Source organism: Rhinoraja longicauda, chromosome 28, assembly GCF_053455715.1.
Source record: "Rhinoraja longicauda isolate Sanriku21f chromosome 28, sRhiLon1.1, whole genome shotgun sequence".
NCBI classification, from domain to species: domain Eukaryota; kingdom Metazoa; phylum Chordata; class Chondrichthyes; order Rajiformes; family Arhynchobatidae; genus Rhinoraja; species Rhinoraja longicauda.
In genome coordinates, this window is record NC_135980.1 from 10,717,489 (window position 1) to 10,732,066 (window position 14,578).

Here is a 14,578-nt window from a genome sequence, read left to right on the forward strand (position 1 = left end):
AAGTCCGATCAAAGACTGTCCAAGCAAGGGTCTCCAATGAGATAGATGGTAGCTCAGGACTGCTCAGTACTCATGCAGCTACACTCAGCTACTCAATATCCACATTAATGCAGGCAAGCAGATCCCACGCGTGCTTTACCACCCCTTCCACTATATAAAAGCACACTGTGCATACACGCAGCAAAACAATTTCCAACTTGGAAAACAACTTTCAGCATTTCTGCCTTGTGATGTTCAACCAGAAGAACCTGAAGAACATCAAGTCATGTGCCTGTCGACCAGCACGCACCGCGCACGCGCGAACCTACCGCGGGGCGGCTCAGAGACTGCGCGGCGGAGCGGCTCAGAGACTGCGCGGCGGAGCGGCTGACGTCACAGGCCTGGCCGGGCGGCGCCGATCTGAGTCTGCGCAGCGGAGCGACTGACGTCACAGACCGGGCCGGGCGGCGCCGAACTGAGTCTGTGCGGCGGTGCGGCTGACGTCACAGACCAGCGCTCGGCGGGGCGGCTCTGAGTCTGCGCGGCGGAGCGGCTGACGTCACAGACCAGCGCTCGGCGGGGCGGCTCTGAGTCTGCGCTCGGCGGGGCGGCTCTGAGTCTGCGCTCGGCGGAGCGTCACAGACCAGCGCTCGGCGGAGCGGCGGCTGCATCATGGACGACGAGGAGGAGACTTATCGTCTGTGGAAGATCCGCAAGACCATCATGCAGGTGAGTGGCGCGGCCGGCCGGCCGGTTCCGAGGGCCCGGCGTACTTGGGGAGGTCTGGTGTCCCCGAGGGCCCAGGGACCTGGTGTCCGGGAATCTGGTGCCCGGCCGGGGCCGGTGTGCCCGGTGTGTGTGTCTGATGTGATGCCTGGTGCGTCTGGGAGTCCGGTGCCCGAGGGCCGAGATCTACCCGTTGTGCCCGGGGGAAGGGACTGCTTTGCACGGGGCTCGGGCTGATAGTTGACACAAATGTCCATTTGTTGTTCGGCTGTGGGCTTTCACTGGTGGGTGCACATAGAACAACACAGCATGAGAACAGGCCCTTCGGCCCACAAGGTAGACACAAAATGCTGGAGTAACCCAGCGGGTCAGGCAGCATCTCGGGAGAGAAGGAATGGGTGACGTTTCGGGTCGAGATCCTTCTTCAGACCCATTCCTTCTCTCCCGAGATGCTGCCTGACCCACTGAGTTACTCCAGCATTTTGTGTCTACCTTCGATTTTAACCAGCATCTGCAGTTTTTCCCCTATTCCTTCGGCTCACAATGCCCGTGTCGAACATGATATCAAGATAATCGCTTATCTACCTGCACATAATCCAGATCCCTCCATTCCCTGTATATCCATGTGCCTATCCAAAAGTCTTTTAAAAAGCACCGTTGTTGAGTATCTGCCTCAACAAGCACCCCAGCAGTGTGTTCCCAGCACTCGGCATCCTCTGTGTGAAAAAAAATGCCCCACTCACCTTAAAGCGATGCCCTCTAGAATTTGATTTTTCCATCTTTGGAGAAAGGTTCTGACTGTCTATCTCATCTATGCCTCTCAGAATGTTATATTCTTCTATCAGGCCTCCCTGCAACAGCTGGCATACCAGAGACAACAATCCTAGTCTGTCCAAGATATTTCTGCAGTTAATACCTTCTAATCCAGGCATCATTTTAGTAAACCTCCTCTGTACCCTTTCCAAAACCTTCCCATCCTTCCAGTAATGGGGCGACCAGAACTTCACGCAATACTCTAAATGCATCCTAACTAAAGTTCTATAAAGCTGCATCATGACTGCCTGTCTTTTGTACTCAATGCTCCAACCTACGAAAGCAAGCATACCACATGCCTTCTTTACTATTCTACTTGTGTTGATACTTCGAGGGAGTTATGGACAAGGACCCCGATCCCTCTATATATCAATGCTGTTAAGAGTCATGCCATAAGTTATATATTTCCTCCTTGGATTTAACCTCTCAAAGTGCAGTACCTCACACCTGCTCTGATTAAACTCCATCTGCTATTTCTCCACCTCTTTCTGCAGTTGATCTGTATCCTGCAACAGATCTTGACAGCCTTCCTCACAGTCCATGATCCCAGCAATCTTGGTGTCATCTACACATTTACTAACCACCCACCTACGTTTGCATTCAAGTCATTTATAAATATCACAAACAGCAGTGGTCCCGGAATAGATCTCTGCAACCTTCAGCCTGAATATTGTCATTCCACCACACCCTTTATCTTCTATCAGTAGCCAGTTCTGAATCCATACGACTAAGTCATTGTAAATAGGGTGGATGAAGATTTTATATGGACATCTTTAGACAAATCATATGGGATGGAAAGACATTATTCAGTTCTTGCTTGCACACGTGATCACTCTTTCCCAGTTGTGCTACAATTTCAATAACACGTCCAATTCTCTTTTGAAGTCATCTTTCAGCCGATAACTTGCAATTTATCTGCTTTCAGTTTTTTGTGTCGCTCAACATTTCCATGATTTCTTGTTTAAAATGCCTTTCTATACATTTTCTATCCTACTAAATTTCTACATTAATTAGCTTCTGCGCTCCATGTCAATATTAAACATGCATTGCATGTTAATTGTCAACCAACATTGTAATAGAATTAATCTCTCAAAAGTTAATTCCAAGTACTCATTTGACCTGCATCCACTTGTAAATGCTTACAAGCAAACTCAAACTCCTGAAGTTGTAGATTGTCAGGAATAAATGTTCTTCTGTGGTGTATGCATGCACTTGTATTTACAGTGAACACCATTGCTTTTGGTACTATATGGGGTAATAGAAAACTCAACGGGGACAGTGTGGAGAGAGTGTCCAGCTTCAAGTTTCTGGGCACTCACATTTCGGAGGACCTAACATGGTCCAATAACACTGCTGCGCTGGTCAAGAAGGCACAACAAAGACTGTTCTACTTAAGAACACTGAAAAAGTCTGGTCTACCCCAACAGCTGCTGACGACCTTCTACCGCTGCACCATCGATAGCATCCTAACGCATGGCATCCCTGTGTGGTACCTCAGCTGCACGGAGGCAGAAAGGAAAGCTCTACAGCGGGTAGTCCATAGAGCTCAGAGGGCCATCGGAACACAGCTACCAGACTTAGAGGGCATCTACAACACACGATGCCTCAGAAAAGCCACCAGCATCCACAAAGACTCTTCACACCCCTGCAACAGTCTGTTCGAACTCCTTCCATCGGGCAGACGATACAAGGCCTTCTACGCCCGCACCTCCAGACTCAGGAACAGCTTCATCCCCAGGACCATAGCTGCTATGAACCGGTCCTGCTGAGCCAGATGGCCACAACGCATAGATCAACTTGCACTTTACCCTGTCCAAAACTGTTACAACTGTTTCATTTCGTTGGGTTGCTGCTGTCTAAATTACTTAAATTATTGCATCGTATGGGAGGGGCATTCCCAATCTCGTTGTACCCCTGGGTACAATGACAATAAAGATATATTGTATTGTATTGTATATTGAGGGGAAGTATGTAAACTAATGGTTATCTGTTGTAATTCCCAGCTTTGCCATGATCGTGGATATTTAGTGACACAGGATGAATTGGACCAGACACTAGATGAATTTAGAGGTCAATTTGGAGATAAGCCAAGTGAAGGAAGACCACGGCGATCGGACCTGACTGTGCTTGTTGCTCATAACGATGATCCCACTGATCAAATGTTTGTTTTTTTCCCAGGTAAACTAAATTATTTGTGGGGTTTTATTTGCATCTGGGTTTCGGTGGGCTATCACTTGTAATCCTTACACCGCTTACGCAACTGACCCTCCCTTACCAGTATGGACAAAGGAACATTGCTCCTTTGTATATGTCTTTTCGTCGATTAGTGACCAGAGTTCCCAGCAGCTAGGAACACTGGCATCCTCACTGAAGCTTCTGGATCGTTGAAAAGTACAGACACAAAGTGCTGGAGTAATTCAATGGGGCTGGCAACATCTCTGGAGAACATGGATAGGTGATATTCAGTTCGGGACTCTTCCTCCAGAGAGACTGCCGGACCTGCTGAGTTACTCCAGCACTTTCTTTTTTTTTTGTAAACCAGCATTTGCAGTTTCTTTCTTCTCCATAGAAAAGTACAGCACAGGAACAAGTCCTTCAGCCCACAATGTCTGTGCTGAACATATGCTGTAGAAATCACAAGTCTCGAGTTTGAAGTTTGGTTTCTGAGAAAGATGTAGTAGTCTGGTCTATACGGAGGTTATTCTTCTATTTCTGTATCTTTGTTGTGTCGATATTGTCAGACAATATCATAACAATCTCGGAGCAAGCAGCCTATTGACTTACTTGGATTGGGGTGGTGGGGGGAGGGGAGTCTTTTGCTCTAAATCCTTGTTCAACATATTAACAAGTAATAAGTGTGTTGGTCTTTAAAACAATGGATTACAGATCTAACTAATTTCAGAAAATTATAAGCAGCTGTCGGAAGGAATAAGGCACGTATGCAAATGCTACCTGATAAAGAACTCCAAGTTTTCCGCCTATTAATTATGGCCCATTATACTCATTGTTGTACTTAATAATATTCTTGTTGGTGGGTACTTTTATAGCAGAGTAAAAATCTGAGTATTTGCCCTGAGAGAAAAAACATGTACTAATGTAACTCTACTTGTGCAGTCTCTGAAGCAGATGATTTATAAGCAGTCAAACTTTAGCTTTTTGAGATAATTCTTCCCGTTAATTGTGATATACGACCGTAAGACACATGAGCAGAATTAGGCGATTCAGCACATTGAGTCCACTCCACCATTTGATCATGGCTAATGGATTTTTCCCTCTCAACCCCATTCTTCTGCCCTTATGTTTGCCATTTTTAATAAAAATTTTGTTTACATTTTTTTTCCAGAGGAACCCAAAGTAGGGATTAAAACCATTAAAATGTACTGTCAGCGCATGCAAGAAGAAAATATTACCAGAGCTATCATTGTGGTACAGCAAGGAATGACGCCATCAGCGAAACAGGTACAAAGTAACAATTTGTGTATATTACAGAAACTTCCTTTTTTTGTTTAAATATTAATTGTCAAATAAGTTAAAGGAACAATGGAAAAAAGTAGCTAAATCATACAGAATGATATGTAAACAAACAAATGTTTGGCATTGTTGAAATTGGATGGTGTTAGTTATCAGCCGAAGGTAACAAAACAAAGTTCCAGTTCTGTCTGATCATTCAGTCTAGATATTTAACATCTATTCAAGGCAAATAAAAATGAATGAACTAAAGCCACGGTAAAATGCTGTGCTCAGTGTCGCGGTTTCTCATGAATACTGCCATTGGGCAATTTATGGTTCGTCATGATGGACTCCCAAGGGAACAGGTCCTCCTCCACACTCACCTGAGGAGTTTAGGTCGCTTTCAAATATGTTGCTGTGATCCCTGGACGTCAGAATGGAATGTTCTGTAAAATTATGGAACAACTCGCCAGTCTTTCAGTTGACGTTTTTTAAATTCTGAGTCTGAGTGACCTGCTTAATGCACGTGTTATGCACAGTGAGGTAAATATGTCTTAGCAGTAAAATACTTGTTTTAAGTTATTCTAACCCAACTATTAATGGATTTATTTGTTTTATTCTTGCTTAGTCCCTGGTTGACATGGCTCCTAAATATATCCTCGAGCAATTTCTACAACAGGAACTCTTAATTAACATTACAGAACATGAGGTAAGTTTGGAAGGGTCTTTGAAATTGAATTACCCCACCACCTTCTGTATATAAAATAAAAGTTGTCCCTCTGGTTCCTATTGAATCATTCCCCTCTCATCTTAAACCTATGCCCTCTAATTTTTGATTCCCCTACCCGAAGAAAAACACTGTGCATTCACTCTAACTATTCCCCCCATGATTTCATCAGCCCTCTGTAAGATCACTCCTCTGTGCTACAATGAATAGTTTTCCATGACAAACTCCATTGTACACTATCTGCAAAAGCAGGATTAACAAAGTTATTTTTTCACATTCCATCCTTTCATGCTCACTTGACCATAACAGAAACTGGTTACTTCTAAACTTGTCTCAACATGCAGTGCAATAATTTCTAACGGTGCTTAACATTTCCTCAGAGATAGTTCGAAATTGATTAAAAGTTGTTTATTCTCTTTGCACAAAAACCTTCATTTGATCTTCAATAATTTTAGATCTAACAACATTTTCTTTCTGTTAACATGAGCTGATACGGATAAAAGTCCCGAATATTCAACATCTTTCCAAACCATGACAAAACCAATATGGACACAAAACATATAAAATCCACACTGTACTTAAGCAATGCCACGTCTTCCTTGACCTCTATATTACCACCAAGCAGTTTCCAGACAGACAGAAACAATGCTTAAGGATGGCCTTGAGTCCTCTTTAGAAACAATCTGGCATTCTTGCCACCCTTTGGGAACCCTGCACAAACGGGCAGAGAAGCATTGTTGTATAGGACACATTAGTTGCATTTTAGTGAGTTAATTGAATTATTTAATTTTAGGTAAGGAACCAACAATAATCCTTTCCCCTTCACCCATCCCTTTCCACCTATATCCCTACACTTGACTTCATATTTCATGCCTCTTCTCTCCTTATCTCACAGACATTTGTCGTCTTCCCGTCTCTGGCCTTTGTCCGCCCATCTGCCAATTAAACTCCCTTCACCTGTATCAACATATCACTTGTCAAGCTTTGTCTGGCCTCCACTTCTCTTCCAACTTTCTCCTCCCCCACCTCGCCCAACTACAATCCATCTGAGGAAGGGTCCCGAACCCAAAACGTTGCCCATCCATGTTCTTCAGAGCTGCTGTCTGACCTGCTGAGTTACTCCGGCAGTTTGTGCCTTTTTCATTAGTCACATTAATACCTCCAGGCACCTTTTGGAAGCAGCTCATCCTCAACTATGAGGAACTGTCCATGAAAACAAATACATGAACCAATACTGTGCGCCCATCACATATATACTTATACTGATTCACATTTTGGTTCTAGTGTAAGAAGCATTGATTTAATAGAATAAGCAATCTTAAGCACAACAATCAGATCACAATGTCCTAAAGACAGCAAACCATTGACGTAATCTACTTGAAACTTCCACTGCAGTACAGGATCAGGGCGGCAGATATTTCTGGCTGTTGAAGGTCCTTTGCTGCTGGGAGAGCTGTACATAATACATAAGCTGCAACGCAGTGTTTGAAAATGATAACTTTTTTTCTGGTTATCTGACTATTCCAGGAAAAGAAAATGGAATGAAATGATTCTTTTAAAAGGAGAGGAACAATTTGGAACAACTGTCAGTTTCAATACATTAAACCTAGTTTTTTAAATGTCTAAATGATTAAAAATTCCATGCCAGTATTATATTAATGTATTTGGCAATTAATATGAACTGTTTTTGAATAATATAGGTTATCTAAAGTGGTTTTGATACATTCATTTGATTGTGAACCATAGCTTGTTCCAGAGCACATCGTGATGACAAAGGAGGAGGTTGTAGAGCTGCTGGCACGATAGTATCCTTTCAACAAATGTTAAAATATCAATATTTCAACAGTAGGTAGACACAAAATGCTGGAGTAACTCAGCGGGTCAGGCATCATCTCAGGAGAGAAGGAATGGATGATGTATCGGGTCGAGACCCTTCAGTCTGAAGAAGGGTCTCGACCCAAAAAGTCACCCATTCCTTCTCTCCTGAGATGCTGCCTGACCCGCTGAGTTACTCCAGCATTTTGTGTCTACCTTCAATTTGAACCAGCATCTGCAGTTATTTTCCTACTAATATTTCAACAGAAGTCTTTATGTATTGTGCTTCATCATTGCTACAATGTTTGATAACCAAAATTAATTTTGCGATTTGAACTTCTGAATTTTTATTTGCTGCCATTTGCTGCAGATGACAAGTGAATAGGTGCTATCGTAGACAGTAAAGATGGTTATCAATCACCGTGGGATCTTGATCAGTTGGCCAAGTGGGCTGAGGATTGGCAAATAGAGTTTAATTCCGATAAGTGTGAGGTGTTGCATTTTGGGATGTCAGGACAGGACATTCACAGTGAAGGGCAGGGCCCTATGAAATGTTGTGGAACAGAGGGATCGAGAAGTACATAGTTTCCTGAAATTGGCATTGCAGGTGGACAGAATGTGAAGAATGCTTTTGGCTTTATTAGTCAGGGAATTGAGTGTAGAAACTGGGACATTATGTTGCAGAACGTTGGTGAGGCCACATCTGGAATATTCCTTTCAATTTTGGTCATCCTGTTGTAGGAATGATGCCATTAAGCTGGAAAGAGTACAGAGAAGACTGACAAGGATGTGGCCAGGACTTGGGGGCCTGAGCTATAGGGAGAGCTTGGGCAGGCTATTCCTTGGAGCTCAGGAAGTTGAGGGGCGATCTTATAGAAGAGTATAAATCACGAGGGGAATAGATAGGGTGAATGCAGGCCTTTTCTCGGTAGAAGAATCACAAACTAAAGGACAGGTTTAAGGGGAAAGATTTAATATAAACTTGAGAGGCATTTTTTTTCACACAGAGGTTGATGGGTATTTGGAACGAGCTGCCAAAGGAAGTAGATGAGAGTTAATAAACCAAATAATCATTTTAAAAAAAAACATTAGGACAAATACATGGATAGGAAAGATTTAGGGAGATATTGACCAACATGGGCAAATGGGACAAACTGATGGGGCATCGTGGTCAGCATGGATGATGTGGGCTGAAAGACCTGTTTCTGTGCTGTATGATTCTATTCATCATATGCTTTGCAGAATATGTGGTCTGGAGCATGTTTTTCATCCCTTTTCTCTGCATATTAGCATATTTATGCACCATCTCTCAATCATAATATAAACTCTGAATTTCTATTACATTTTCTTTTATGAAATTCTGAAGCAACTTCTTTCCTCGATGCACAGCTGTTCCTTGCCTAAGATTTTCTCTCCAACATGTAACACTCGATATATCAAAATTCAAAGTTTTTCTAACTTGCTTTATTTTCTCTCTGCTTCCCTATTTCTTGGCCTTCAACCGTATACACTTCTTACTTTCCCGCCCCGCTGAGTTACTCCAGCTTTTTGTGTCACGCTTCTTACTTTCCCTGTTATATTGTCCATATGCTCATTATTCTTAGGTATTGACAAATCACCACACATTCATCAGCAAAGACCTGTGCAACGATCCCAAAGTCTTTGCTTACTTAATTTCCACTTGCCGACTTGCAACATGAATCTCCAGTGTCTCAAGAGTGAGCAGTTTTCCACCTCCAACTCATGATAACAGATATTATTTGTAGCACTGCTTGATAAAAAGCAAATGTCTTAACATAACAGTGGATCAACACTTAGATAGTTAGTCATTACGGACTTGCACTTTCCTTCTGTTCTGTATCCTTTGTAATTCAGTTAGTTCAGTGGGCATCTCATTAAACGAGTGTAAAAAAATATCATTGCCTTTATCTTGTGCTTTTGCCAGAAAATTTGTCAATTTGCATCTCAATTTGTCATTTAACCTCAGCACCTCATTGGTTCCACCCTATGAAAAACATTACTGTTTATATTCTCTGTATTTTGTGTGTTGCCAGCAAATGCTCCTGTCATAGATTTATATAGAATGGAAAAAGGTACTCAGGCTCAACTGGTCCATGTTGACCAAGGTGCCTGACCAAGCAAGTCTCACTTGCCTACGCTTGGCCCATATCCCACCAAATCGTTCCAATCCATTTACCTGTCCAAATGTAACTGTACCCACCGCTACCACTTCCTCTACAGCTTGTTCCAAATACCCTCCACTCTCTTCAGATCCCTTTTAGGTCTTTCCTTTATCAACTTAAACCTTTGCCTTCTAGTTTTGGACTCTCCTACCCTGGGGGAAAAATTGTGGCTATGCCCCCCCCTGCTTTTATAAACCTCTACAAGGTAACCCCTCATCCTCTTGCGCTCCAGGGAAAAAGACACAGCCTGTCCTATAACTCCAACCTTTCAGGTGAAGTGATAAATCAAATCACCACCTTAATACAATAACTACTCTTCAACATCTCAGCAAAATTGATAAAGCAATGGCCTACTGAAACAAAATGTTTATTGTTAATCTACACGTTTCTGCGTAACCATTGTACACCTTAATAATTTTAACCAGTAAGTTAAAGGAGAGCCAGTTGCCGAGAATACAAGCAGGTGATCCAGTGGCACGATACTTTGGATTGAAAAGAGGACAGGTTTGTTGCAAACATGCAGTTTCTGAATTGGAACATTTGTTTTGTAGTGATTCATTGTTGTTGGTAAATGGGTATTCTTCTCTTTTCATAGGTGGTGAAAATTATAAGACCCAGTGAGACTGCAGGAAGATACATCACCTACAGATTAGTACAGTGAGGCGTCCCAGAGATATTTTTGGTAACTATTTACCTGCAATTTTTTTTCCTCCTGCGTTTGGCACCCCTCCTACATCCAATATTTATCATTTAGGCAAAAGTCCATGAAATAAAGATTTTATAAGTAAATCTCTCTTATCCCCATCATAATCCACCTTCATCCTCAGACTACCTGCAGCTCAAACCTAGAAACAAAGAACTGCATATGCTGGTTAATACACAAAAGGACATGCAGTACTGGAGTAACTCGACAGGTCAGGCAACATCTCTGGAGAACATGGATAAGGTGGTGTTTCGGGTCGATGGGAAGGTCCCGACCCAAAACTTCATCTATCCATGTTCTCCAAAGATGCTGCCTTGCCCCAGCACGTTGCGTCCGTTTGTGCAGCTCAATCCTATTGGTTTCATTTTGTTATACCCAGACCTGCCTTTCCCAATGTCTAAACATCAGCTCATCCAAATCTCCGCTACATGCTATTGTGCATCAAGTTGTCTCACAGAATGAAATGTTTCAAACTCCACGGAAGTTGTGATTTTGAGTTTTCAAATCTAAGAAATACAATACTACTATGTTTCTATGCTTACCCTCCCCTTTCTAAATTAATCCTTGGGAACCAAGACATCATTCTGGTAAAACTGTAAAGCGTTTACCATGGCCGTCTGGGATTCCAGTGCGGTTCTGGTCTGGCCAAGATTTGTACTGACCAAACCTACTACCCACTTGATGTGGCTCCCCTCAATTTACACAGCATTTGTTAGATATGCTTAACTATATGAGGTGATGACTGAGAAATTGAGCATGCTTGCTCCACACAGACATGGCTTTTATAGGGCAAAACATATGACGATTGTCCGCTTCCTCCCCCCCTCGTGTCAGACTCGTGTCTGAGACTCCTGGGCACATTAGAAAGACATAACAAGGCCATCAGATGTGGCTTGTGGAATGGATATTAGGCATCATTAATCTGTTATCTAGGTAAATGCATTATAGTAAAGGCAACTGTGCGGACTTGCTAATATTTATATTTTAATGACTATGTTAAGACTTTTGAGATTTCATACTATGGATACTAGAATTATGAATGGGAAAAGGAATGGAGCTATGTCAGGCTTTTATTTGCTATTTTGTATCATAGTGAGCAGACCTTTTTTAAAGTAACATGCAGTAGATTTTCATCAGTTTCCAAAATGATGTGCTTGCTGTGCTAATTGGAAGAAACAGTTGCAGGACAACCTTACTTTCTGACATCTTATTTAGTCTAAGGCTAATTTTGCAATTCATTTTAATGAGTTCAATCATCACGGATTAGCTGGAGCATCACAAAACTTATATAACTAGGCTGTGATATTATTTTTGCATTGTCTTCCATTGTATAATTATTTTGTATATCTTTATTAATTACATAACAAAAATGTCCATCCATTTAATGTGTATCGGAAATATGGAGAAACTACAGCACAATAATCTTTCTGTGTGCTAGGTGTGAAAATGGCAGACAATCCAAAGGGAAACATTGAAAACCAAGTTCGTGCTTCGTTGCTTTGTGCTCATTCCTAACTCGTGCCAAGGATGGTCTTTCAGTTAGTTCTATAACTGTATGTGTCCCGTCATTTGTTTTTTTAAAATAAACTTCATAAAATATTTCGGGCCTTGAGTATAATTGAGTTTAAAAATTGACTTGTCATGTTGCAGCTGCGTGAAACAAAACTTTGCACCAGAATGTTGCCTGGAATGAAATGTATTATCCATAAAAAGAAATTTAGAAACAGAGATAATAGGTGCAGGAGATGCCATTCGGCCCTTCGAGCCAGCACCGCCATTCAATGTGAGCATGGCTGATCATCCACAATCAGTACCCCGTTCCTGCCTTCTCCCCATGCCCCTTGATTCCGCTTGCCCTAAGAGCTCTATCTAACTCTCTTTTGAATTGTATGTAGGTTAATTTGCTGGGTAAATGTAAAAATTGTCCCTAGTGGATGTAGGATAGTGTTAATGTACGGGGATCACTGGGCGGCACGGACTTGGAGGGCCGAAAAGGCCTGTTTCCGGCTGTATATATATGATATGATATGAATGCATCCAGTGAATCGGCCTCCACTGCCTTCTGAGGCAGAGAATTCCACAAATTCACAACTGTGTGAAAACTGTGTGGAACATGTTTCCTGCATCTAGCGTGTCCAATCCTTTAATAATTTTATGTTTCTATAAGATCCCCTCTCATCCTTCTAAATTCCTCGTATGTCAGTCCAGCCATCCTGGGGATTAACCTCATGAACCTACGCTGCACTCCCTCAATAGCAAGGATGTCCTTCCTCAAATTAGGAGACCAAAACTGCACACAATACTCCAGGTGGTCTCACCAGGGCCCTGTACAACTGCAGAAGGACCTTTTTGCTCCTATACTCAACTCCTCTCGTTTTGAAGGCCAACATACCATGAGCTTTCTTCATTGCCTGTGGTACCTGCAGGCTTACTTTCAGTGACTGATGTACAAGGACACCCATGTCTCGTTGTACTTCCCCTTTTCTTAACCTGACACCATTCAGATAATAATCTGCCTTCCCGTTCTTGCCACTAAAGTGGTTAACCTCACATTTATCCACATTAAACTGCATCTGCCCATTCACCCAACCTATCCAAGTCACCCAGCATCCTCATAGCAAACTCTTCACAGTTCACACTGCCACCCTGCTTTGTGTCATCTGCAAATTTGCTAATGTTACTTTTAATTCCTTCATCTAAATCATTAATGTATATTGTAAATCGCTGCGGTCCCAGCACCGAGCCTTGCGACACCCCACCAGTCACTGCCCGCCATTCTGAAAGGGGCCCATTAATCCATACTCTTTGTTTCCTGTCTGCCAACCAATTTTCTATCCATGTCAATACCCTACCCCAATATAATGTGCTTTAATTTTCCCCACTAATCTCCTGTGTGGGACCTAGTCAAAGGCTTTCTGAAAGTCCAGGTACACTACATCTATTGGCTCTCCCTTAACCATTTTACTTGTTACATCCTCAAACAATTCCAGAAGATTTGTCGAGCATGATTTCCCCTTCGTAAATCCATCCTGACTTGGACCGACCCGGCTACTGTTATCCAAATGCGCCGCTATTACATCTTTGATAATCGACTCCAGCAACTTCCCCACCACTGATGTCAGGCTAACTGGTCAATAATTCCCTGCTTTCTTTCTCCCTCCTTTCTTGAAAAGTGGGATAACATTAGCTACCCTCCAATCCACAGGAACTGATCCAGAATCTATAGAACATTGGAAAATGATCACCAATGCGTCCACAATTTCTAGAGCCACCTCCTTGAGTACCCTGGGGATTTATCAGCTTTCAGTTCAATCAGTCTACCCAACATAATTTCCTGACTAATGTGAATTTCCTTCAGTTCCTCCATTACCCTGGGTCCTCTGTCCCCTAGTACATCTGGGAGATTGTTTGTGTCTTCCTTAGTGAAGACAGAACCAAAGTACCTGTTCAACTCATTTCCTTGTTTCCCATAATAAAATCGCCTGTTTCTGTCTTCAAGGGACCCACATTTGTCTTAACTAATTGTTTCCTCTTCACATACCTAAAGAAGCTTTTACTATCCTCCTTTATATTCTTGGTTTGCTTACCTTCGTACTTCATCTTTTCTCCCCATATTGCCTTTTTAGTTACCTTTTGTTGATCTTTAAAAATTTCCCAATCCTCGGGCTTCCCGCTCATCTTTGCTACGCTATACGTCTTCTCTTTTATTTTTATACTGTCCTTGACTTCCCTTGTCAGCCACGGTTGCCTCCTACTCCCCTTAGAATCTTTCTTCCTCTTTGTTATGAAATGATCCTGCATCTTTTGGATCATTCCCAGAAATACCTGCCATTGCTGTTTCACTGTCACCCTGCTAGGGTCTCTTTCCAGTCAACTTTGCCCAGCTCCTCCCTCATGCCTCAATAGTCCCTTTTGTTCAACTGCAATACCGTCACTTCCGATTTTACCTTCTCCTTCTCAAATTGCAGATTAAAACATCAAATTATGGTCACCACCTCCTAAAGGTTCCCTTTTCCATGAGTTCCCTTATCAAATCCAGTTCATTACACATTAGATTGATTTTCTTGAGCATTGGCTACCTAGATTTTTTTTTAGATTTAGAGATACAGCGCGGAAACAGGCCCTTCGGCCCACCGGGTCCGCGCCGCCCAGCGATCCCCGCCCATTAACACCATCCTACAC

General features: G+C 42.5%; 1 protein-coding gene across 1 annotated transcript; it reads left to right on the top strand.

The window, feature by feature from the left end:
- The first annotated feature begins 570 nt into the window (after window positions 1-570).
- On the top strand, window positions 571-11,996 carry LOC144607029 (DNA-directed RNA polymerases I, II, and III subunit RPABC1). Its single transcript, XM_078423579.1, has 8 exons — window positions 571-708; window positions 3,522-3,696; window positions 4,862-4,977; window positions 5,597-5,677; window positions 7,442-7,500; window positions 10,119-10,197; window positions 10,289-10,375; window positions 11,835-11,996. The coding sequence occupies exons 1-7, from the start codon at window positions 652-654 to the stop codon at window positions 10,352-10,354; spliced, it is 633 nt and encodes a 210-aa protein (XP_078279705.1). The 5' UTR covers window positions 571-651; the 3' UTR covers window positions 10,355-10,375; window positions 11,835-11,996.
- The last annotated feature ends 2,582 nt before the right edge of the window (window positions 11,997-14,578 follow it).